At 52.6% G+C, this 23,926-nt stretch overlaps 2 protein-coding genes across 3 annotated transcripts in view; one reads left to right on the top strand and one right to left on the bottom strand.

Moving 5' to 3' along the window:
• Positions 1-521: 521 nt before the first annotated feature.
• Positions 522-13,978, bottom strand: BLOC1S1 (biogenesis of lysosomal organelles complex 1 subunit 1). Of its 2 annotated transcripts, XM_025401680.1 has the most exons (6): positions 13,967-13,978; positions 12,009-12,012; positions 4,012-4,109; positions 3,200-3,272; positions 1,004-1,136; positions 522-728 (listed from the first exon to the last, which is right to left on the bottom strand). In XM_025401680.1, the coding sequence occupies exons 3-6, from the start codon at positions 4,070-4,072 to the stop codon at positions 618-620; spliced, it is 378 nt and encodes a 125-aa protein (XP_025257465.1). In that variant the 5' UTR covers positions 4,073-4,109; positions 12,009-12,012; positions 13,967-13,978; the 3' UTR covers positions 522-617. The 2 variants fall into 2 exon arrangements, with proteins under 2 accessions (XP_025257465.1, XP_025257463.1); XM_025401678.1 differs by lacking the exons at positions 12,009-12,012; positions 13,967-13,978 and having other exon boundaries at positions 4,012-4,224.
• ITGA7 (integrin subunit alpha 7) overlaps positions 12,794-23,926 on the top strand; it is a 21,958-nt gene continuing 10,825 nt past the window's right edge. Inside the window, exons 1-13 of the mRNA XM_025401674.1 lie at positions 12,794-13,334; positions 17,649-17,776; positions 17,876-17,955; positions 19,395-19,650; positions 20,140-20,271; positions 20,544-20,663; positions 21,565-21,772; positions 21,906-22,099; positions 22,458-22,546; positions 22,661-22,788; positions 22,939-23,034; positions 23,210-23,271; positions 23,410-23,579. Coding sequence (XP_025257459.1) covers positions 13,129-13,334; positions 17,649-17,776; positions 17,876-17,955; positions 19,395-19,650; positions 20,140-20,271; positions 20,544-20,663; positions 21,565-21,772; positions 21,906-22,099; positions 22,458-22,546; positions 22,661-22,788; positions 22,939-23,034; positions 23,210-23,271; positions 23,410-23,579 — 1,869 coding nt within the window. The 5' untranslated portion in view covers positions 12,794-13,128. The remainder of the gene's footprint in view (positions 13,335-17,648; positions 17,777-17,875; positions 17,956-19,394; positions 19,651-20,139; positions 20,272-20,543; positions 20,664-21,564; positions 21,773-21,905; positions 22,100-22,457; positions 22,547-22,660; positions 22,789-22,938; positions 23,035-23,209; positions 23,272-23,409; positions 23,580-23,926) is intronic.

The raw sequence follows: 23,926 nt of genomic DNA, 5'->3' as shown, positions 1-23,926 counted from the left end.
CTGGGTTCCCGACCATCTATGTCATGGTCTCCGAAGAGGAGGGAGCTGTCAAGGATGGCAGCTGCACTGCTCTGTTGGTAACGGTTACTGGACCTGTCATTCCTCCCCCTTCTCAGCCCTGAAGCGCCCCCAGGAATTAATCTCCCACCTGGCTCAGACTCATGACACTGCTTAGTGTTAGCCTGGGAGAGGCCATGAGCACGTGGAGAGGCAGAGAGCCAGAGCTGGGGACCAGGCCTGTACCTTGCCTTGTTTCTCTTCTGTAGGAAGTAAGTCCTGAATTAGGAAGCTTGGGGCAGGGCTGCTAGGACCTTCTCTCAGGAGGGATGGGAACTCCCACCCTCTGCTTGCCTAACAGACACCTGCACAAACGCCATGGAGGAGAAGAGAGCTGGGACAGTAAGAGGAAGCTAGTTCCACCCTCTACCCAAAAGATACCTGTCCCTCAGGGAAACCACCTTTGAACCTTCCACTCCCACCCCCAACACAGGAGCTAGTAGCTCTTCGAAACACACCACAGAGAAATGGAGGCTTGTATTTTATTCAAGGCTTGTCAGACTCCTTCCTTCCCCCTGTGGGTGAGGTAGGAGGGATGGGGTCGGGGGAGGGAACAGGGGCTAGGAAGGGGCAGATTGCAGTTGCCCTTTGTAGACATATTCCAGAGCAGTGGCAATGGTGCGCATGTCCAGCTCGATGCTCCGAGCCCAGTTCTCCACATCCCCAATTTCCTGGGAAGGGGGAGAGAAGGTGGGAGCCCAGGAATCAGAATGGGTAGAGTATGGCTTCCAGTCTGGGGAATACGTTTTATTCATCTCCTGGAAAAGGCTTTACTTGGACCCACCAACTGCTTTTCTTTCTCTCTTTACCTTTTCTGACACTGGGGCTATAGATGGGGTTTCTGGGACCACCCTACTTCCTCCTTGACCTAAACCAGAGGTAACCTGACTGGAGGCAGCCAATGGGGACCCAGGATTGGGGTGGTGAGGTAGGGAGTATGGCCCACCTTGAGTGCCTGGTTGAAGTTCTCCACCATTCCGATCCACTGGCCTGTCTGCTTGGCAAATTGGGCAGCCTGGACCTGTAGGGTCTTCACCTCATGGTCCAGCTTTCTCTGGTTCATGTAGGCCTGGGCCACACTGGGGGGTTGGAGGAGGGAGGAGATGAGCTCACCCGGCTAGTTGGGGGTGGTCTCCAGGACTCATATTCCATTGCAGCAGTGGGAGTTCAGCCAAGAATCAGGGCTCATCATTTTGGCCATTTTTGGATGTGATGCAAATGACTACCAGTACATGCAAATAAACCCAGCTCCTTCCTCTCACTCCCAGGATTCCCAGGAGAGCCAAGCTCGGAGCTGACTAGAAACATACCAGCTCCAACCCCCAAAAAGGAGGTCCTGCAGCTGAGTGGGGGAAGGGAGGGAAAACCTGGGGTGATATCCCTGAGGAAAAAGCTGGGAGGGAAAAAGGGGCATGGAAAAACCGGGAAAATACAGCAGGAGGGACACATCTGGCAGTGATTGGAAGCCCAGGGATCTATGCAAGAAGTTGGAGAGGGAAATTGGGCCCCTCCCTGAAGCTGGGGTAGGATGGGAGCGCAAACCCCTCCCCAGAAACCCTGGGTCAAAAGAGGATATCCCAGGGGTTTCTCCTTAGCTCTCAGTTGCTCTCCCAAGCCTTCGCCCACACAGATCAAGGAACACACACACACACACACACACACACGCACACACTCCTTCCCTTCTGCCTTAGACACTAGTTTTTCTTTTCAATCAAGGTACGGGCTGTGGTTACCATTACTACCATGGGGTTGGTGTCCCCAACCTTCTGCCAATGTTTTTTGCCCTCCTCCACCCCCGCAATAATTGTTCTCCTTTATTGGCTGCTGAATTTTTCACTTCCCACCCCAAAGCTCTAGTCAGCCAGGAGATTCCACATCCGGTGCCCCTACCCACTGGAATGTGTGCGGGCTGGAGCAGGGAAGGGGTTGGTGGGGGCTGAGGGAGTGGGCAGGACACCTGACAGGGGCCAAGATAGACTGAGCCTTTGTTTTCCTTTCCTGGGAATGAGAGGAGCTGTGGGCAGCAACACAAAACCCTTTCTAATCTGGCTTTGGCTTAGCTGCCCTCTAAGCTGAAAGTGGGGTGGCCTCTAGCAAAGGAAAAGAAGAGGGAGAAGCCGGGGCCAATCTCACTAATGATGGGCACAGCAGAGCCCAGGAGGCGCCAATGTGGGAGGGCAGACCCTGTCCCTTCTTTCTGGGAGACAGCTGGGTCACTGTCAAGGGTGGGGTAGGAACTGAAACAGACTCCCCTGAGAGTTCCTGAACTCCTGGTTTTCCCCATTGACCACCTGCTTCTATATTCACACTGAGTAAAGAGAGGTGTCTAGAGCGAAGGAAGATCAGAGGCCCCAACCACAACTTTCTTTTTCTCAACCTTCCCCCATGATGAATAATGAAGATGACCCCAGCCCCTGCATGGATCACTTGGATGACTCAGTCTCTGGATTCACACCAAGCTGCTCTACTTGACCTGGGGTGGAAGGTACCATACTGCCTTTCTTCCAACAGGCAGACTAGCAAATCATCATCTCTGCACGCTTCTGGGTCACTCAGGGTCAAGAGACAATGTTCTTTGCTTTTTCCCAAGTCTTTGGCTGTTACTGGCATTCTAATTTAGAGCTGGGGCAGGGTGTGGTCCCCAGAGACCCAGCAGGAAGGTAAGAGACAGCCTGGCTCTGCCATAGCTCCTGGAACAGGTTCTACTCTCACCACCACCAGCTGTGCCATCTCTTTCCTGCCAGCTGCTCCCCAGGCTTGCCAGAGGGTGGGAGGCAAGGAGAGGGTGGTAAGCTGTAATAAGGAGGGTGCTCTCCCTCCTGCTGAAATGACAGCTGGACTTGGAAGGGTGAAGGGAGGTGGGCAGATGGCATCAAGTTGTAATGCTAGGGAAGTTAATGTGGGGAAGAGGAAATCTGGCTGCTATCTCTAACCACTGCAGCTGTTCCTCCCTTGCCCAGTGCTAGGACTCAGCGTTGACTCAAGTTTCTCTACGTAGAGCTGGGAGGGGCAGGGTAGGATAGGCGAATTAGTGGAACATCCCACCCCTTCAACAGCGGTCTGAGGGCCAGACTGGCCAGTGCTTAAACTTGGGCGGGTTGGGGAAGGAGGAAACTGGTGTTGATGAGAAAGAGGTTCATACCCCACATTGAGGTGATCCACCAAAGCTTCTGTCAGGCAGGTCGCTGCAGTGATAGCCTCTCGCCTCCTCTTCTCTGGGGAGAGGGGGAAAAGGAATTGGAGGGGAGACTTGGGTTTTTGAGGGGTAGTGTTAAAGGTTCCTTACCCACCCATTACTATTTTGCTAGTTGCCGAAATTTCTTAACCAATCTCTGAATGCCGGAGCTGAAAAGGACCCTGCAAAACATAGTGCAACCTCTTTCATTTTAGAGATGAGGAAACTGGTACCCTGGGAGGGAAACGGACTCACTCAGGGACGCCAGGAAGTCAGCGGCAGCGCCCAGGACTCCCGACTCCCAGACACTCGTTCTCCACTATCTTGGCCGAAGAATCGGTAACTCCGAGATTTCCAGCCCGGACTCAGGAAACAAGTGCCCCACCTCCGTTCCGGGGGTTTCAGGCCTCCAAGAAGCCCATCTCTGGAGGGTTCCTCACACCCTCCTCCCTACAGAGTCGCTCCTTCCTACAGCCAGGACGAGAGGCTCCCAGGGCCAATAGGCAGGGCGCTCCGGGGCACAGGCGGGGCTGAGGAGCGGCAGGTCGGGGGTTAGGGGCGTTGCCGAGGGGACCGGAGTATTGCCCAAGGGACCAGAGCCAGTTGGCAAGGGAAAAGAGTTTAAAAAAAAAAGCCGCCCTGAAATTCCCTCTCCCCCATGCCCGTTGCCCGCTAGCTAGCGTCCTTCCCTGGATATGGGTAGTCACTCGAGATCCAGGCTCCGGGCTGAAGCTAGGCCGCGGCCGGAAAGAAAACTGCCGACAGGATATTTGGCTCACCCTGTAGCTCCTTTCGTTCATTCTGCTTGGCCTGGTGTTCTTTTAGGAGGCGGGACAGCATGGTCACGTCGGGCTGGGGGCTGGGTACGCCGGGCCCCCTCCGGCTCCGGAAGCTGGAACGCTCACCTCGGCTCCCAGGGGCCATGTCACGTGACCGCTGTGTCACGTGAGGTTGGGAACCGCCCTCTATTGAGACATTGGGTCAAGATCTTGGCGGGGAAGGGAGGTAGAGGGTTGCGGAGGGCAGGTGAACTCTTTTCTTTATTGGGAGCTTACTTTTTGGTGAGTGTTGGAAGAAGTATTTTTTAATACTCATATTGCCAAGCCAGTTTTTAACATTTTCTGAGGCTCTCAGGCTTCGAGGGCTGGTGGTGCCAGGCCGTCTATCACCGTTTGGTTGTTGAGGGAGCAGAAGCTCCCTGGGCTCATTTAAATTATTCTCCTTCCCTCTGCTTACCTCCTGGCAGTGCTAGCTGGTTCTCAGTTGATTCCCAGTTCCTTCCCTCAGGGAGAGAATGCTTTCCTGTCTCTCCCAACCCTCTTTCTTCTCACTACCCCACTGAAGTCTCTCAACTCTGGGTGATCATTGTAGGGAAGCATTTTAGGCACTTCAGACAGCCTCCTAGGGAGCTTGGCTAACTTGGCGGGCGGTGTGAATGTAGAATTTCATCTCTGTCCTTTTGTGGTCAGGAATGCGAACCCATTTCAGTCTTAGCAGAAGCTTAAGTGCTGTGCCAAAGTAAAAAGTAATTTATATAAGGCCTCTGTGAACTAAAAAGAAATGCTTCCGGGATTAACTCCAACGAGAACAAATATAAACATCATCAGCCTATTCTTGCTACTGGTACAATCTCTCTCGGTGCACTTTGCACTAACATGTTGGGTGACTTTGGGCAAGTTGCTTACCACTCTGGGTTCTAGTTTTCTCTTTAGTAAAACTAGGAGAAGGGATTGAATTAAATCGGTGGTTCTCAATCCTAGCTAAGCATTAGAATCTAAACATTAGAATCACAAAAATCACAAGGCTTATAAAAATGCCTTGATTAGCCGGGCGCGGTGGTTCACGCCTGTAATCCCAGCACTTTGGGAGGCCGAGGCGGGCAGATCACGAGGTCAGGAGTTCCAGACCAGGCTGAACAACACATCACAGGGCAGCCTGGCCCAGTCCTTCCCCCTCTCTGGCTCCAGCTTCCAACTGCAGTGAGCAAGCAAAATAGAGGCAGATTGGAAATGCCTGGTGCCTCACCTCCAGAGCTGTGAGGCCTGGGAGAGAAGGACATGGGTTGGAAGTGTCAAGATAATGGTGACATGGGATAAGTGAAACAGAGGGTGAGGGCTAATGTGGGGGGTTGGTGTTGGGGGGCTCTCAAGGGTGAAACCCTGTCTCTGCTAAAGATACAAAAATACAAAAATTAGCCGGGCGTGGTGACGCGCGCCTGTAATCCCAGCTACTCAGGAGGCTGAGGCAGGAGAATCGCTTAAACCTGGGAGGCGGAGGTTTCAGTGAGCGGAGATCACACCACTGCACTCCAGCCTGGGTGACAGAGTGGGACTCTGTCTCAAAAAAAAAAAAAAAAAAAGCCTTGATTCCAGACTAATTAAATAGAATCTAAGGAGTGGAGACCAAACATCTGTGTGTGTGTGTGTGTGTGTGTGTGTGTGTATGTATATAATAATAATAATTATTATTATTTAGACAGAGTCTTGCTCTGTCCCCTAGGCTGGAGTGCAGTGGCATGATCTCAGCTGACTGCAACCTCCGCCTCCCGCGTTCAAGCAATTCTCCTGCCTCAGCCTCCTGAGTAGCTGGGATTACAGGCGCGTGCCACCACGCCTGGATAATTTTTGTATTTTTAGTAGAGACGGGGTTTCACCACGTTGGTCAGACTGGTCTTGAACTCCTGACCTCAGGTAATCCGCCTGCCTCGGCCTCCCAAAGTGCTGGGATTACAGGTGTGAGCCACCGCGCCAGGCCTCATCAGTATATTTTAAAAGCTGTTCTGGTGATTCTAATGTGTATTCGGAGTTGAGACTCACTGGGCTAAACCATATCTAAAACTATTTCCAACTTTGGCATTCTCTCATTTTGTGATTCATTGGCATAGTTGAAGTTGACTTCATTATATTTACTTGCCGGGGGCGACGGGGAGAAATGGGTGCTGATTGAGTTAGAAGAAAACATTCTTGAATTTTCTGAGTAAGATTTGAGAATTACTGATCAATGAATGATTCATTCAGCTGTTTGCAGAATAGCATCCCAAATCCTGGGAGATGTGCAGCTGTCAAAGGATTAGTGAGGAGAAGCACATGAAATGCTTAAGTGGTAGATAAAGCAAAACATTTTAAGTGCCAAAATAAAAATTCTAATAAAAACGTGAGATACTGTGTGTATGCGTCTAAATTATATGTGTACTGTGCCTTCTTTTTAAACATTTCCTGAGGACTCATCACAGGTCAAGCACTTTCCATGCATTAATTCATTTCATCCCTAGAACAGTTCTGTGAAATATTATTATGAGTATCCCAAATTTGCAGATGAAGAATCTGAGGTACAAGGCAGTTAAGTCATAGAGTTCATTTGTGGTAGAGCTAGGATACAAATCCAGGCTATCTGACTCCAGAGCCTGAGTATTACCACTGTATACTGCATACACCATAGTTGAGACCCCAGGAGGGTAGACCCAGAGCACTTTTCTGGGAATCTCCGTATCTCTAATCATTACACCCCTCTAGCTTGCTGGGCATGAGCTGTAGGGAATCCTGGCAGGGGAGGAGTGTTTGGGAAGAGGCTCTGCTCCAGAGAAGGGCTAATCAATAGAAGCGGGAAGAGTGAGAACATCACAGGGCAGCCTGGCCCAGTCCTTCCCCCTCTCTGGCTCCAGCTTCCAACTGCAGTGAGCAAGCAAAATAGAGGCAGATTGGAAATGCCTGGTGCCTCACCTCCAGAGCTGTGAGGCCTGGGAGAGAAGGACATGGGTTGGAAGTGTCAAGATAATGGTGACATGGGATAAGTGAAACAGAGGGTGAGGGCTAATGTGGGGGGTTGGTGTTGGGGGGCTCTCAAGGGTGAGTCTAAATGTTAAGATTAGGCTGACTCAGGGAGAGTGTCAGGCCCATCCTGTATTACCCTCACCCTTCTTGGCACAACTGCCTGACATTTTCACAATCGGTATAGAGACTGCCAGGATTCTGCGAACATTAACCTCTCCCTCCTCTCCCGCACACTGGCTGTTCCTTTGCCCTAGAGCTGAGCAGAGGACATGGGGTATCTGTATCTAGTGTCCCCATCTGATCTTTCTAGGGTTATCCTCCATCTGTTCTTTTTCTGGGCCTTTATTATCCACTATTTAACCTTAGTTTCTGCTGTGGTTGAAGCTCAGCTTCACTTGTCCTTGGTAGAGATGGACACAATTCACATACATATCTATCTGGAGGATGACTCTTGAAATTTGAAGTCTCTTTCTGCTCACCTCTCCTTAACAATTTCCTACTCAGATTATTTCCCTTAGACTGAATGAATGCAACTCCACACTCATCACTCATTTCCCTTTTCTTTTGAGGTCTCTTTCAGAGTTAGCTTTAATTAGCAAGCTCCAAACTGACTGGCTGGGCCAAAGAGGGCTGGAAGCTGCTGAGTTGTTAGGGGTTGGATGAGGACTGAGGGAGGACACAGAGTGAGTAGAGAAGGCTTCACATACTGGGAAATCTGGCTGGGCTTCAAGAGAGGGGGTTGGTGGTGGTGTGGCTAAGTTCCAAATGTTGGCCTGAAGCCAGTGCTCAAAGAAAAGGGGCCCTCAAGACAGTCTAAATGGCTCCCTTTGGTGAGTGACCTCCTAGTCCTTCTCAAGTGTAAGGGTTTCTTTTGGACCCTCAAAGACCGGAGCAGTCAAGCTGTTTCCCCACTGAATTCCCTCCATCACATTTATGTTCTTTTCCTCCCAGCCACTCCCATAGTTCAAGCTTTGACTACAACCAGAATTCAGAGGCAGGCAGAAGGATTCTAGTGCTGGAGAGGCAAGTGAAGTGAAAAGTCCTCACGGTGTGCGTGTTGGGATGGAAAAGCCTGACCCTGGGACATAAGCTCCAAGCCTCTGTTGCCAGATGAGGTGGAGGGAGAAGGTAGCCCTGAAGTGTGTGTTCTGGAAGTGTTTGCTTGTAAGCTAGAGACAACAGGTGCAAAAAGTGTGATTTGAGGGAGTTGAAAAATACTGATCTCAAATGGAAGGGAAGAAGATGTTAAAAAGGGAAGGAGCTAGAGAAAACCTCAGCTTCCACTCATACAGGAGCTAAAGGGCTAAAATCTTGGCTGGATCTGGGCATTTCTCAACTTCCAAAATTTTGGAAATTTTTATAAAAAATATTAATCTTTCATTTTTAAATTAAATTAAATTTATTTTAAAAATTTAGTTTCTCAGTCATACTAGCCACATTTCTTTTTCTTTTCTTTTCTTTTTTTTTTTTTTTTTTGAGACAGAGTCTCACTCTGTTGCCCAGGCTGAAGTACAGTGGATTAATCTATTCCATGGAGTGGAGTCGATAATCGATTCCATGGATTATCATTTTACTTTGTTAATGGTATCCTTAGAAGCACAAAAAATTTTAATTTTTTTTTTTTTTTTGGAGACAGAGTCTCACTCTGTCCCCCAGGCTGGAGTGCGGTAGTGCTATCTCTGCTCACTGCAGCCTCCGCCTTGTGGGTTCAAGCGATTCTTGTGCCTCAGCCTCCTGAGTAGCTGGGATTACAGGCGTGTGCCACCATGCCTGGCTGATTTTTGTGTTTCTTTTTTTTGAGATGGAGTCTCGCTCTGTCGCCCAGGCTGGAGTGCAGTGCCACGATCTCTGCTCACTGCAAGCTCTGCCTCCCGGGTTCACACCATTCTCCTGCCTCAGGCTCCCAAGTAGCTGGGACTACAGGTGCCCACCACCACGCCTGGCTAATTTTTCGTATTTTTAGTAAAGACGGGGTTTCACCGTGTTAGCCAGGATAGTCTTTTTTTTCGTGACTGAGTCTTTTGAGACGGGGTCTCGCTCTGTCACCCAGGCTGGAGTGCAGTGGCCGGATCTCGGCTCACTGCAAGCTCCGCCTCCCGGGTTCACGCCATTCTCCTGCCTCAGCCTCCCGAGTAGCCGGAACTACAGGCGCCCGCCACCGCGCCCGGCTAGTTTTTTGTTTTTTTTTTTTTGAGACGGAGTCTCGCTCTGTCGCCCAGGCTGGAGTGCAGTGGCCGGATCTCAGCTCACTGCAAGCTCCGCCTCCCGGGTTTACGCCATTCTCCTTTCTCAGCCTCCCGAGTAGCTGGGACTACAGGCGCCCGCCACCGCGCCCGGCTAGTTTTTTGTATTTTTTAGTAGAGACGGGGTTTCACCGTGTTAGCCAGGATGGTCTCGATCTCCTGACTTCGTGATCCTCCCACCTCGGCCTCCCAAAGTGCTGGGATTACAGGTGTGAGCCACTGCGTCCAGCCTGATTTTTGTATTTTTAATAGAGATGGATTTTTGTCATATTAGCCAGGCTGGTCTCAAACTCCTGACCTCAAGTGATCCGCCTCCCTCCCTCCCAAAGTGCTGGGATTACAGGTGTGAACCACCATGTCTGGCTTGGAAATTATTTTGAAATAATTATAGAGGAAGTTGCAAAAATAGCACATGAAATCTTGTGTACCTTCACTCAATTTCCCCTAATGATGACATCTTATATAACTATAGCACAAAATCAAAACCAAAAAGTTGATATTGGTACAGTATTGTTAACTGGCCTGCAGGCCTTACTCAGTTTTCACCATATTTTACACGCATTTATTTGTTTGTTTGTAGTTCTGTGCAGTTTTAAATCATGTATAGATTTGGATAATCACCACCATAATCAAGATACAAAACCCATTACCACAAAGGAACCCCCTTGTGCTATTCCTTTGTATTTGTCCCCACCCCCCTCCCTCCTTGTCCCCTGGCAACCAGTAATCTGCTCTTCATCTCTATAGTTTTGTCATTTTGAGAATGATATGCGAGTGGAATAATACAGTTTCAGCATTTTTTTGTTTGGAGACAGGGTCTCACTCTACCCAGCCCAGGCTGGAGTGCAGTGGCAAGATCACGGCTTACTGCAGCCTTGACCTCCTGGGCTCAAGCGATGCTCCCACCTAGCCTCCTGAGTAGCTGGGACCACAGATTTGACTAATTTTTGTATTTTTTGTAGAGATGGGGGTCTCCCTATGTTGCCCAGGCTGGTCTCCAACTCCTGGGCTCAAGTGATCCTCATGCCTTGGCCTCTCAAAGTGCTGGGATTACAAGCATAAGCCACTGTGCCCAGCTCAGCATTAGTTTTTAATTTAACTAATTCCTAAGTTCTTGACTGAAATACAAGAAGTTCTCTAACAGTTTATTTTAATATTGAGCTTACCCCATTCTCTGGATCCTTCTACTTTCTTTTTTTTTCTTTTTTTCGGTGATGGAGTCTCCGTCACCCAGGCTGGAGTGCAGTGGTACCATCTCAGCTCACTGCAACCTCCACCTCCCGGGTTCAAGTGATTCTTGTGCCTCAGTCTCCAGAGTAGCTGGGATTACAGGTATCCACCACCACACCCGGCTAATTTTTGTATTTTTAGTAGAGACAGGGTTTCACCATGTTGGCCAGGCTGGTCTTGAACTTCTGATCTCAGGTGATTCACCTGCTTCGGCCTCCCAAAGTGCTGGGATTACAGGCATGAGCCACCGTGCCCGGCCCCCTCTAGTTTCTTAATTTCCCTCTTCACCTACAATATTATCTTCCACTCCAACATTCTGGTCTCATTTCTCCTTGAGAGAAATCTACATGTCTAAATTTACTAGGCTGGTCTAGCATGCTCTTGTGTGTTCCCCTCCCTCCCTTGACCCTCTATTTATAGCCAGGCTAATTTTGGGTGGCCTCTCTCTCTCTTCTTTCCTGATCTTTCCTCCTGTGGTGGTGAGGTGACTTCTCAAATATTTGGGCAGAGGAGGTCAGAAGCAGATTCTTGGCATCTGATTTCAGCCCTCGATCACAGAAGCCAGTGGAGTGGGAATAGAGGCAGGCAGAAGCTGCAGGTGCCGATAGGAGGCAGCTTGGGCTCTAAAGGCATTTTGAGCTGGGGTCGGGGAGGCCTGGGCAGGGAGTCAGTAGTCCCCGTTCTATCCTGATTTTGCAATTCTGCATTCCTATGTCAGCTCTTCTCTACTGTCTGGGGCTCTGAGATATTAAAAAGAATGGGGAGGGTGTGGTGAAAGTAGAATCCTGGTGCCAGCCCTGCTGACAGCATATGTATTTCCTTATAGTACCTGTTTAGAGATGTGTTAGTGCTCTGGAGGGGATATCTACAGGTGTAGTATTGGAAAACAGAGGGCCAGATTTCCAAATGTCTGTTAACTTATCCAAGGCAAAGACTGTCCCAGGGCCAGCAGAGTGAGAATCCAGTTTTTTTTTTTTTTTTTTTTTTCAAAGAAATACAATCCTGAACAATGAAGTAGGAGAGACAAAGAGAACACAGGAAGAGGAAGGAGGTAGGACACATACTGGAACTTTTCAGAAAGGGAAGGAGAAGAGAGAATCATAAGAATATGATAGTGTTTGAGGGGCAGAGACAACATTAGAAACATTGAGAAATACTCTGAGAAAGATTCCAAGTGTGACAGAGACAAGAATGATGACAAAATAGAATTTGGGATGAGACAAAATCATCCCAAGTGAGAGAGAGAAGGGAAGATGGACAGATGTATATTCACAAGACCAACACCAGTAAGCAAGAGGAGTAGGAAGGGGAAGTGGGAGCAATCGAGGTTCCCATTATGCCAAATTATTTCCTGTCTCTCCTCCTGGCCCCATTTCTTTATCGGAGTAATAAATAGCAGAGAGTTGGAAAGTGTCCCACCACCCCCTTGCCTCTGTCCCGGCCTGAGGGAAAGGGAGAGGAAGAGGGACAGGCCATTGGGTCCCTGTGGAGATCCCATCTCAGCCCCACCCAGGTCCTCCTGAGCCAGCCCACGACTCTGCCCCCTCCCATCCCCTTTCATGGATACGAAATGTGCAGTCCTGGGAAGGGTCTGGTAGCTGGGGACACCCTTTACATCCCTCTGCCTCTCGGGTCCAGTCTCTTTCATCTTTGCATTCTTTGACACCCCCTCCCCTCCCCACTGCTTAATTTCCTCTTCCTGTAATCATCCCCAGTCGTTTTCTTTTCTCCCTTCATTCCATCCCTTGTCAATTAACCTCTTGCCCTTCTTTCTTCCTCTCCATTCCTTCCTTTTTTCCATTTCTCCATTTGCTCCCCATATCTCCCGAGTTTTTCTCTCTCTTCTTGCCTCTTTTTCTCTGTTCCCTTGAATCCTGACGATGTGGCTAGCACTGCCGTGGTCATTACCGGGCTGGGGGCGGGGGATGGGATAGGATGGGGGAGGGCAGCGATCTGATCCCAACAGCAGAAAGAGTGCTCTATGTGACCATGGGGAACAGGGAGCACTAAGATGCCACGCTGGACCCAGGCCCAGGACCGCTCCCCTTACGTTTCCTCTCTCTCTGCAAATTTCTCTTCCCAGGTTGTCTTCTAGCGTCTTCCCACTTTTCATCTCTTACCCTCCTTCCTCTGTTTCCGCCCCTCTCTTTCTATCTGTGCTTCTCTCCCACCGCATTCCAAGGCGCCGCCTCCACCACTCCCGGGCTGGGGATGGGATCGGGGGGAGAAGGGGAGGAGAGCGCCGCGCAGGGGCGGAGCCGGAGCCGGTGCTGGGCTTGGGGGGCGTGGTGGTGGGGGGGTCAGCAAGGCTAGTTTCCACCCCAGCCACCAGCCTGGGCATTCCCTTGGCGACGCGTTTGGGTCTCCACCTGCTGCGGGAACGAGGGGCGGGGCAGGGGGCGGGGCCTGCGCGGTGTTCCCGGGAGAGGAGGCGGGAGCCGGAGTGGACGCCCGAGCTGCGGCTGCTGTAGTTATCCTAGCCCGTGCTGGGGCGGCGGAGCGGCGGGAGGGAAGGCTGGGGGGGCGAAAGACTGGGAAACCTCTGAAAGACCAACGAGACTTCGGAGACCAGAGACGCGCCTGGGGGGACCTGGGGCTTGGGGCGTGCGAGAGTTCCCTTGCACTCGCTGGGAAAGCGCGCGGGGATCGTCCCATGGCCGGGGCTCGGAGCCGCGACCCTTGGGGGGCCTCCTGGATTTGCTACCTTCTTGGCTCCCTGCTCGTCGAACTGCTCTTCTCACGGGCTGTCGCCTTCAATCTGGACGTGATGGGTGCCTTGCGCAAGGAGGGCGAGCCAGGCAGCCTCTTCGGCTTCTCTGTGGCCTTGCACCGGCAGTTGCAGCCCGGACCCCAGAGCTGGTGAGTCACCGCACCCGCCCGGAGTCCCCATGCTCCAGCCACAGATCGTCGTCCTCCCCACTCTGCGGGGCACCTCATTTCTCTGTCTTCCAGCCCCACCAAGACCTTGACTGCCCACAGACATCTCGCACCCCAACCTGGAGCCTTGCCTCATCTGACTTGGGTCTGAAGCTGCACTTCCCGGCACTGAGACCCAGGATTTTGCCTTAGGGATGAGTTGGAAAGGAAGGTTCTTGTCTTGGCAGCGAACCATCTCCTTCTTCTGGGCCTTTCCCCCAACTTGCATCCTTGATCCAGCCCCAGGGCCTCTGGCTCCCCTGCTTCTTCCAAGGGCTGGATTCCCCAAGGGAGGGAGACTGTCTGTCTCTGCTTAGAATAGGAGGAGATGGAAAGGACATAGAGGTTGACGGTGCCATGAGAGGGCTGCATGCAGGGCAGACTCCAGAAATAACTTCCTGCCAGAGCATTGCCATGGATGGAATGAGGGCAGCAGGGCACTGGAAGGCCAGGAGAGAGCTTCCACTTCTGTGGTTTAAGACCATGGGAAGATTGGGAGAGGATCTGCAGGTCTGGCAGCCTGCAGTAGGTGGCTTGGTGATAGACAGTGGCAGAAAACTGAGCCCCCAAAGTACTAGTAGCAGTAGTAGTAGTAGCCGCAGCAGCTGTAACAGTGAGAGAGATCCAGGAAGGATGCTGGCCAGGCTGCTCCCCTTTCTCCTCTTTAGCAAATTTCCAGCTCCAGGAATCTCAGTAGCAGGTCAAAGACAGGAGGAGTAAGGGGTGGAGGACAATTCTAATTCTTTCTAATCAGTTCAGGACCCGTGGGAGATGGATATACTTTTGTGAGGGGCCTGTGACTGGTCATGTTGCCTGCATCCTTGGCTCTCGCTACATGTCCGATTGTAAAAAGAGAGGCCAGAGATGAAGAAAGCTTCTCACCCGCTCCTGCTAGGGGGCTTTTCTCTCTCCAACCAGTGCCTAAGCCACATTAAGTATCCATTACTGGGATCAATGCTGTCCACTGGGACTGTCTTCTCCCTCTACTATTGGTCTGGGGGCAGGGGGCAGAGACAAGAGCTCATTTCTCACTTGCTTGGGGAGTGGGGGCCTAGCTCTAATCTTTCTTCCTTCATTATCCCTATCATCTGGTAGCAGGGGCTGTGGTCCCCAAAACTTTGGGAGAGATAGAAAGCAATGGACTTCATCTCCTCTTCTATTTACCATCTGCTTCCTCATTCACCTTTGCTCCCTTCCTCCCTTCCTCCCTCCTTCCCCCATCTGCCAGAGTTCGAGGACTGGAGACCTTTTTAGGACATGCTGAACTCTCTAAGCTATTTCCAGGCAAATTCTAGGTTATTTTTAATAGCTTGGTCTCTTGTCATTTCCCCCTCCTCTCTGAAGGTGGCCCCTGATTCTGTCTCCCAGAGCCAAGCTGGGGGCATTCCCAGAGGGCCTGACTGCCTCACCCTGCTTTTGCTCCAGCAGGGGGTGCTCTGCTGCCCTGGGGAGGGGGGTGAGGGAGGGGGGCATGTGAGAGGTCAGGCGCCTGCTCAGTCCCTAGCTTTTTAGTTGCAGGTTGCCTGCCTTAGCACACCCTGATGAAAACAACTTCTTGCCTGTTTTGATGTCTTTTAGTCTAGCTCTGGGATGAGACTTTGAGGTCTAACCTTTGCTGTGTGGTTCCAGCCTCATTTATTTCCTTCAATTGTAAAATGAATATAAACAATAGTATTACTACATACAGTTGTTGTGCAGATTGAGTTCTTAATATATGTAAAATGCTTAGAATAGTGCATAGCCCACAGTGAGTGCTGTGAAAGTGTTAGTAGTACTGCTATTCTTGTATTGTGATTCACAGAGCGCTTTACAGAGATTCTGGATCCAAAGGCTTGGCTAGAGGGCCTCCCCTGCTGAGCCAGCCTTCCAGGCCAAGCATCCTCTCCAGAGGGCCACCCAGATTGAGAGGGGCCAAAGAGGGGCTGGACTTGGGCTGGGGCGCTGGAGTGTGTGGAGAATCGAGAAGTGCGGTGGTCGTGGGCTACTCCTTTGTCTTCACTTAGCTGAGCTCCCAGGGAGTCCCTCTGCCCCCAGCTGCCAACACTTTTTTTTTTTTTTTGCCTTTCTCTCTGCAGTGGCTGCACTGTGGCTGTCCAGAAGCCTGGGGTGGTTAGGGCTTATGGCATGAGGTCAGGAAGGAGTGTGTGTGTGGCTGGACCACAGGTGGAGGGACTAGAGAGGCTGCGGCTGGGTGCTCTTGTTCCACTAGGGATCGAGTGGTCTCTTCTCCACCAAGAGTGGACTGGGCATATCTATGCACTCAGCTTCTTTCCGCCACATGGGCCCCTCCCCTCCTCCCTACTTTTGGCCTCCAGAGGAGATGTGAACATAGAACAAAGTTAACTTGTCTGGGTGCTTAGCTATGCACTGACCAGCTGTGACACTGGATATCTCTATGAGTCCACAAAATGTGTGTGTTCAGTAAAACACATCCTGACACTCCCTATGGGGCAAGCACAAAGATGAAAAGACAGCCCCAACCCTCAGTGAGATGGTCACCTCTATATTTGGAGGTTGGGGGGACTGCTGACTTGCCTGAAGGTTGCCGTTTATTTGCACAGGGCTGTATCACCTCGTTTCATTTTCTGCCCAGGGTACCCTCATCTCCCCTCTCCCTTCTTCCCTTTCTGGGGTGGTCTCAGTGTTCTAGAGACAGGTCAGTCACTGAGTGGAATGACAAAGTATTGGAGTTAGGCCCATGTGGATTTGAATTCCAGCATCACTGCTTAGTGTCTTTGAGTGAGTTTCCTCATCTGAAAGACAAGAAGAGAATCCTTATCTCGTAGGACTGTTGTGATGATTAAATGACATAATGCATGTGACTTGCCTATCCTGGTGCTTGGCACATATGTGGACAGTGATGAATGTTAGTTTTTCATATCCCTGGTGTCTAGCTTCGGATCTGACATCATAGTAGGTGCTGAATAAATATGATTTCCTTGTCTCACCAGCACCTGACACAGGGCTTGGCATATGATAGACTCTCAATAAGTAGTTGAATGTCAAATGTGTCTTCTCGTCTCTACTACTCCCTATACCCCTTCTCTCTGTTGACACTGGCCCTGACAAGGGATGGCAGCTGCTAAGAGACGAGGAGGAGCTGTGGGAAGGAAGAATGGTTCTCTGCCCTCCCCCTCCACCCCAGCAGACCTGGCACAGTGTCCCACAGATGCCTATCTGTAATACTGCCTAACATGGTTTTGGGCTTTGCCCCCCCAGGAAGGGAGATGGAGGAGAAGAGTGTGGGAGAGAGGCCTTGAGGTCTGTGCCACTGCCACTTCTGAGTCTCTCCTTCTGCAAAGAGAGGACACATGGAGCCAGCTGGGTGTCAGTCGTCTCACCTCATCCCAGCCTTCACTCTGGCCTGGGGCTTCAGCCCCGGGGGACCCAGGCAGCCTCCATTCCCAGCACAGTGCTTCCCTGGGGAAGACGTCTTGGCTGTGATCATGGAAAATTGTCCTGCCAAGAAAGTTGTAGCTGGGAAAGAGGCTGAGGGGGAGGCAGAAGAGAAGACTGGGTGGGGGTGAAAGGGAAGGAGAAATCATAGACATGGGGAGAAGGAAGGATGGGGAAGGGGATTCAGGATGTCGGGAAGAGAATGGGGTAGCACTGGACTCAGAAGGAGAAACTTGTCCCTACCTCCATGCCAGCCAGAGTGACTGATCGAATCCTGGGCTGGCACAGCTTCTGGGAGATGAGGTCTTTGCTGGGTCCCTGATGAGGGGGAAGTGGATCTGTATCTAGCCTCTTGCCTGTCCTCTGAAGCTGGTCCCTGAGCCACAGTCTGATGCCGGTGTGGGGCCCTGTTACTTTTGCTCCCAGCATTCTTGGCATTTCTGGCTGGGTTTCAACTAGACTGGGTTGGGGGAGCAGGGCAGAGCTTGGGGATGGGGCCAAGGAGGGGGTAGGGAAGGCCTACTCAGGAACAGGTGCTGGGAACAGGCGGTTCTTTCAAACCAGCAGTGCTGGCCTGGCTGCTCGGGTTGGCGCGCGCGCGCGTGTGTGTGTGTGTGTGTGTGTGTGTATCTACTGTGCATGTTGATTCCTCATCCAGCTGGTATGTACATGCAACGTGATGACTGCATGACCAAGTATATTAATTTGTCCTTGCCAGGGTTTGAGAAAACTGACATTTGCCCCTTCTCTTTAGTCCTTGAACACTCTCTTTAGTACTGAGGGGTTGGGCCTGGGCAGCAATAAGGAGGTTGGATCATTCTGACATCTAACTCCTGTCCCTGTCCCTGCCCCATCTTGTAGGCTGCTGGTGGGTGCTCCCCAGGCCCTGGCTCTTCCTGGGCAGCAGGCGAATCGCACTGGAGGCCTCTTCGCTTGCCCCTTGAGTCTGGAGGAGACCGACTGCTACAGAGTGGACATCGACCAGGGAGGTGTGGCCCTGCATGAGCGGAGTGGGGGAAGCGTGTGAGCGGGGAGGAGAGGATTTGGGCTCCTCTTCCCTCCCCTAATTCCCAGTGTTCTGCCTCCAGCTGATGTGCAAAAGGAAAGCAAAGAGAACCAGTGGTTGGGAGTCAGTGTTCGGAGCCAGGGGCCTGGGGGCAAGATTGTTGTGAGTATTGCTTCTCATGACTGAATGCAAGGATGGTGTGTGTGTTTGTGTGTGTGTGTGTTTATGGTGTGTGCCTATGCACAGGTGTGCTTAGAGAACATAAGTTAGGAATATGGTATGATACCAAGTACATCAGGGAGATATAAAAAGGTGTGAGGCCTGGTCCTTGTCCTTATCCATGTAAAAACGTCTGTCCATTCATTCATCCATCCATTTGTCAAAGTCTTACTGAGAACCTTTTAAGCATCAGGCATTGTGCTAGTTACTACAGGGGAAGGCTGAGCTTGGTGGCTCATGCCTATAATCCCAGCACTTTGGGAGGCCAAGGCAGGTGGATCACTTGAGGTCAGAGGTTCGAGACCACCCTGGCCAACATGGCGAAATCCTGTCTCTACTAAAAATACAAAAAAATTAGCCAGTCGTGGTGGCAGGTGCCTGTAATCCCAGGTACTCGGGAGACTGAGGCAGGAGAATCACTTAAACCTGGGAGGAGGAGGTTGCAGTGAGCTGAGATCACACCCTCGCATGCTAGCCTGGGAGACAAGAGCAAAATTCCGTCTCAAAAAAAAAAAAAAAAAAAAAAAAAAGACAGGGCTCTCTGTTTCTCAATCTCGCTGTGTCTTTCAGTAAGACGCACAGACACACAGTTACCAATACAGATCACTGTGGGGCAGAAGCTGGTTAATGTTAAGTGAGTGGTCTAGTCTCCAGTCTATAAAAATCCAAAGGAGGAGTAGAGAGAAGACTTCTGCAGATGGGGTGATTGGAGCCAGGCTTTAACAATAGGTAATACCTAACCTGTGCAACATAGTGGGACCTCATCTTTACAGAAAAGAGAAACAAATTAGCCAGTCATGGTGGTGCATGTCTGTAGTCCCAGCTACACAGGAGGCTGAGGTGGGAGGATCACTTGAGCCCTGGAGGTCGAGGCTGCAGTGAGCCATGATCGTGCCACTGCACTCCAGCCTGGGTGACAGAGTGAGACCTTACCTCAGGTAAAATAAAAGAGTAATGCTTGGAGAGTGAAGAGGACAGCAAGTTCTTTGCAGAGGAGGTGCTAACACTTACAAAGCTCCAGGGACAGGGCCAAGCTTGGCATTTTGGAGGACTGTGAAATGATCAGGGAGACACACATCCTATGTGGTGGCTTAGTCGTGTCTTTTGGCTCCAGGCAGAATGTGGAACAAGGAGATGTCCATTTGAGGGCAAGGAAGTGGGTGCAGACAGGTTGCTGGGTTATGCATGGACCTTCGTAACATTGGCAGGGTAATGGTGCTTGAGTGGTGCCGGCATAGCGGTATGTGTGTGTATGTGTGCATGTGCGTGTGCGTGTTAGCACACACGTATCAGTGTCTGCCAAATCTCTGCATGTGGGCAGCATGCCTCAAGCAGGTCCCTGGCCCACAGAGTGAAATGATCCCCATCCCTTCCTCCCCCAGACCTGTGCACACCGATATGAGGCAAGGCAGCGAGTGGACCAGATCCTGGAGACACGGGATATGATTGGTCGCTGCTTTGTGCTAAGCCAGGACCTGGCCATCCGGGATGAGTTGGATGGTGGGGAATGGAAGTTCTGTGAGGGGCGCCCCCAAGGCCATGAACAATTTGGGTTCTGCCAGCAGGGCACAGCTGCCGCCTTCTCCCCTGATAGCCACTACCTCCTCTTTGGGGCCCCAGGAACCTATAATTGGAAGGGTGAGTCACTCCTCGGGGAGGGGAGAAGGGGACCGAAACCTCCTCTTACCTCGGAGACATGGCCAAGCATGACCACATGTGCACTGCTGTATGGCCCCAGGGCACTGCCATGCCTTCCACCCCCACTGAGCTAGTACACACGTGACTGGGGGGTGCCTCCTTTCCCTTGCACGGCCAAGTGTTCCTCAACGTGCTGGCATGGGCCCCAAGTGCACGCTGGGCCTGCAGCTGGGGCCTGCATGCTCCAACACACTAGCCCACACCTCATCACTGCCATTCCCGTCTCCGCACGCTGCTGCTGGCTGAGCTGACACTCGGTGAGTGTGATGCCACATCTGGTGGACCCCAGGAAGCCTGGGTTGGGAACAGGGTGGGGAGAGGGCTAGAAAGAAGAGGAGGGGCTTCCCCGTGTGCCTGTCTAACTCAGTGTCCAGCTTGAGGGGTATTCCTTGCACCCTGCCCTGGGCACTAACAGGACTGTCCTTGCAGGCACGGCCAGGGTGGAGCTCTGTGCTCAGGGCTCAGCGGACCTGGCACACCTGGACGACGGTCCCTACGAGGCGGGGGGTGAGAAGGAGCAGGACCCCCGCCTCATCCCAGTCCCTGCCAACAGCTACTTTGGTAGGGACCCCTCCCCGGCCCAGAGCTGCTCTAACCCTCTGCTCCTCTCTTTTGTCCTCCCTCTCCATGCTCCCATCCTTCTGTCTCTGTTTCTGTCTCTCACCCTGTCTCTCTCTGTCTTTCTGTCTCTGGCTGTGATCTCTCTGGTCTCTTTTTCTCTCTCTACCTCTTCTTCTTCCACCTTTTTCTGGCCTTTCTGTGGCTCCGTCTCCCTACTCTGTGGCCCCTCCTCTGGATGTCCCGTCCCTGGTGTCTGCCCCCACCCCCCACAGGGTTGCTTTTTGTGACCAACATTGATAGCTCAGACCCTGACCAGCTGGTGTATAAAACTTTGGACCCTGCTGACCGGCTCCCAGGACCAGCCGGAGACTTGGCCCTGAATAGCTACTTAGGTTTGTAAGCTCCCACCTCCTGGACTCTAGGGGCATGGCCTGGCCTCCCCTCCTTCCCCAGGGAACTTGACCTTTGGTGCCTTATAATCTCCTCCTCCCCCAACACACACCCAGGGAGACACACATTGGGCCCAAATTGCAGAGAAGAGCCGGGTCCAGTGACCAGGCCTAAGAAGAGGAGGCCCCAAGGGTGATGGCCTCTGGGGCTGTGAGCCAGGGGTCTCCAGGGAGGAAGATTCAGGTGGAGTGAGAGGGCCAGGGCTGAGGATATCCTGGGAAGGACAGTCCTGCCTTCTAGGGGGACTTTCCTTGAGGGATGGATGGTGGGCACATATTGAGGAAAGGGCTAGTGTTGTTGGTAAGTCCCTCTCCTTGTCTCATCTGCCTCCCTCTGCAGAGGAGGAGGAAACCAGGCCTGGGAGATGTTTGGGTGAAGCAGGCTCTCTCTCACTCCCCCTTGTCTCCCCCTCATCCATGTGAAGACTTCCCATTCCTGTCAGGATGAGGGAGTGGGGGGAAGAGGTGCACTGGGTGGGATTCGGGCCTGAGAGGGACCTCTAGCTCTTCTAGCTCCCTGGGTGTGGGCAGGATCAGGCCACTGTGCTCAGCCTCCTACCTGGGCTCCTGGCCTTCTCAGCCATCACCGTTCTGTCTCCTGCCCATTCCCTGAGGCTGACCTCACTGCACTTTTTGTGCCAAGCTTGTCTCTGGGCCTGGTGGGTGTGGGGGGCTGCCAGGCCCTGCGGGAAGGAAGAGTCATCCAGCTGTGGTGCTGATGACTTGGGGGAACCTATCTTTGACTCTTAACCTAGGGGAGGGGGCAGGGGATGGGGGAGCTGTGACAAACCCCAGCTTCTGGGTCTTGGGGTGAAGACTTAGGGGTAAGTCACCCTTTCCCCAGGCTTCTCTATTGACTCGGGGAAAGGTCTGGTGCGTGCAGAAGAGCTGAGCTTTGTGGCTGGGGCCCCCCGTGCCAACCACAAGGGTGCTGTGGTCATCCTGCGCAAGGACAGCGCCAGTCGCCTGGTGCCTGAGGTTATGCTGTCTGGGGAGCGCTTGACTTCCGGCTTCGGCTACTCGCTGGCTGTGGCTGACCTCAACAGTGATGGGTGAGTGGGTAGAGGGCCGTGCCACCTGAGGGAGGCTGGGTCCGGTAGCCCCATTCTGGCTGAGGCCACTCAGCCTCCTGCTGGCTCCTCTGGCCAGGGAGGACCCGTACTGAATGTTTCCCTCTCTCCATAGCTGGCCAGACCTGATAGTGGGTGCCCCCTACTTCTTTGAGCGCCAAGAAGAGCTGGGGGGTGCCGTGTATGTGTACTTGAACCAGGGGGGTCACTGGGCTGGGATCTCCCCTCTCCGGCTCTGCGGCTCCCCTGACTCCATGTTCGGGATCAGCCTGGCTGTCCTGGGGGACCTCAACCAAGATGGCTTTCCAGGTGTGACTGGGAACTGAAAGGCTCAGGGGAGGGAGGGGCCGCAGGAGGGATGGGGAAGCCCCTCAGAGGTCAGGGTGTGGTCTTCTGAGGACTCCAGGAGTGAGGGTTCCTGGGCTTATGTCTGAGCTTTACCATTTACCGGCTTTCTGACCTTGGCAAGTTACCTAACCTTTTTGCGTTAGTAATGTCTGCAGAGAGTGGCCAAGAGGATTAAAGATGATGTACGTAGAGTGCCTGGGATTTTGTAGCCTCTCAATAAAATAGAAAACATACCTGAGTGACTGGGGGAAAGTTGAGGCCTGGACCTTGTCTGCAAGGCCCCCAGCCAGGGTGACTGCCTTTTCCCTGTGCCCTGCAGATATTGCAGTGGGCGCCCCCTTTGATGGTGATGGTAAAGTCTTCATCTACCATGGGAGCAGCCTGGGGGTTGTCGCCAAACCTTCGCAGGTGAGGGGAGTCGCTGGGATGAGGGAATGGGTGTGGGTGGAATCAGCAGAGGCATCGGAGAGGCAGAGGCCTGAGGGAGTTGGGATCGAGGGAGGCTGACAGCCGGTTCTCTAGGTGCTGGAGGGCGAGGCTGTGGGCATCAAGAGCTTCGGCTACTCCCTGTCAGGCAGCTTGGATATGGATGGGAACCAATACCCTGACTTGCTGGTGGGCTCCCTGGCTGACACCGTCGTGCTCTTCAGGTAAGCCCCTCACCACCACTTCTCCCTCCCTGAGGGTGTCAGCCCCTCCCTGTGACTCTGACCCCCATCCCGGTGCCAAATCTAATGCTCAAGATTGTTTCCCAGCCTCACGTTCTCACATTTCTGGTGCCCTTGACTCCCCAATCCCAGGGCCAGACCCGTCCTCCATGTCTCCCATGAGGTCTCTATTGCTCCACGAAGCATTGACCTGGAGCAGCCCAACTGTGCTGGCGGCCACTCGGTCTGGTGAGGCGGGATGGGGTGGCACCTGGACCCTGGCAGCTTCCCCTGCCCTCCCTTTGATCCCTTTATCTCCCCAGTTTGGGGCTGGGGCTGTGACAGGATGTGACAGATGGGGTGGGGGTGGGGGCCTTGGCCCATCGGCCTCGTTTGGCTCAGGAGCCACCCTCTGCCCCCGCAGCGTGGACCTAAGGGTCTGTTTCAGCTACATTGCAGTCCCCAGCAGCTACAGCCCTACTGTGGGTGAGTGCAGTCCCTGCTGTGCGGCTCGCCCTTTTGGGTTTCCCAGGGAGGGGGGGTCACTTCAAGGTCACCCTGGGAATAGGGTGAGCTGGAGCAGCTCTGCAGCTCAGTGATGACTCCTCTCCCAACATGCCACAGCCCTGGACTACGTGTTAGACGTGGACACAGACCGGAGGCTCCGGGGCCAGGTTCCCCGTGTGACCTTCCTGAGCCGTAGCCCAGATGAACCCAAGCACCAAGCCTCAGGCACCGTGTGGCTGAAGCACCAGCATGACCGAGTCTGTGGAGATGCCATGTTCCAGCTCCAGGTGGACACTGACCCCTTGGCTTCTGAGGGTCATTGTCATGGCTCCATCTCTTTTCCGTGATTCCTCTTAGCTGCTTCTTCCCGAACACACTTGTGCCTCCTTCTAAGACCTAGACACGTGGGAAGCCTGTCTTCTGAGCTCACTTTCTCCTCATCTGCTGCCCTCTCCTGTCATTTCTGCACTCCCTGGAGGAGGAGGAGGTGCAAGGGCTTCATGTCCCCCCTTCCAGCTGAATGGAGGAGATGGCAGCTTTTATCATCACATCTGGTCCTCAAAGCCTTTTTTTTTTTTTTTTTTTTTAGAGGGGGTCTCGCGCTGTGTCACCCGCGCGAGCGGTGTGGGGCGCG

This window comes from Theropithecus gelada, chromosome 11, assembly GCF_003255815.1.
Source record: "Theropithecus gelada isolate Dixy chromosome 11, Tgel_1.0, whole genome shotgun sequence".
NCBI classification, from domain to species: domain Eukaryota; kingdom Metazoa; phylum Chordata; class Mammalia; order Primates; family Cercopithecidae; genus Theropithecus; species Theropithecus gelada.
The sequence above is the reverse complement of the archived record's forward strand: the minus strand, read 5'-3'. Positions and strand labels throughout refer to the sequence as shown.

Coding starts and splice junctions, on each gene's coding strand:
- BLOC1S1 (XM_025401678.1), bottom strand. CDS start 4,156: ATGGCCCCTGGGAGCCGAGGTGAGCGTTCCAGCTTCCGGAGCCGGAGG. Junction 1,137..3,199: donor GTGGATCACCTCAATGTGGG/GTATGAACCTCT, acceptor CCAACCCCCCAG/TGTGGCCCAGGCCTACATGA. Junction 729..1,003: donor ACTTCAACCAGGCACTCAAG/GTGGGCCATACT, acceptor CCCCCTTCCCAG/GAAATTGGGGATGTGGAGAA.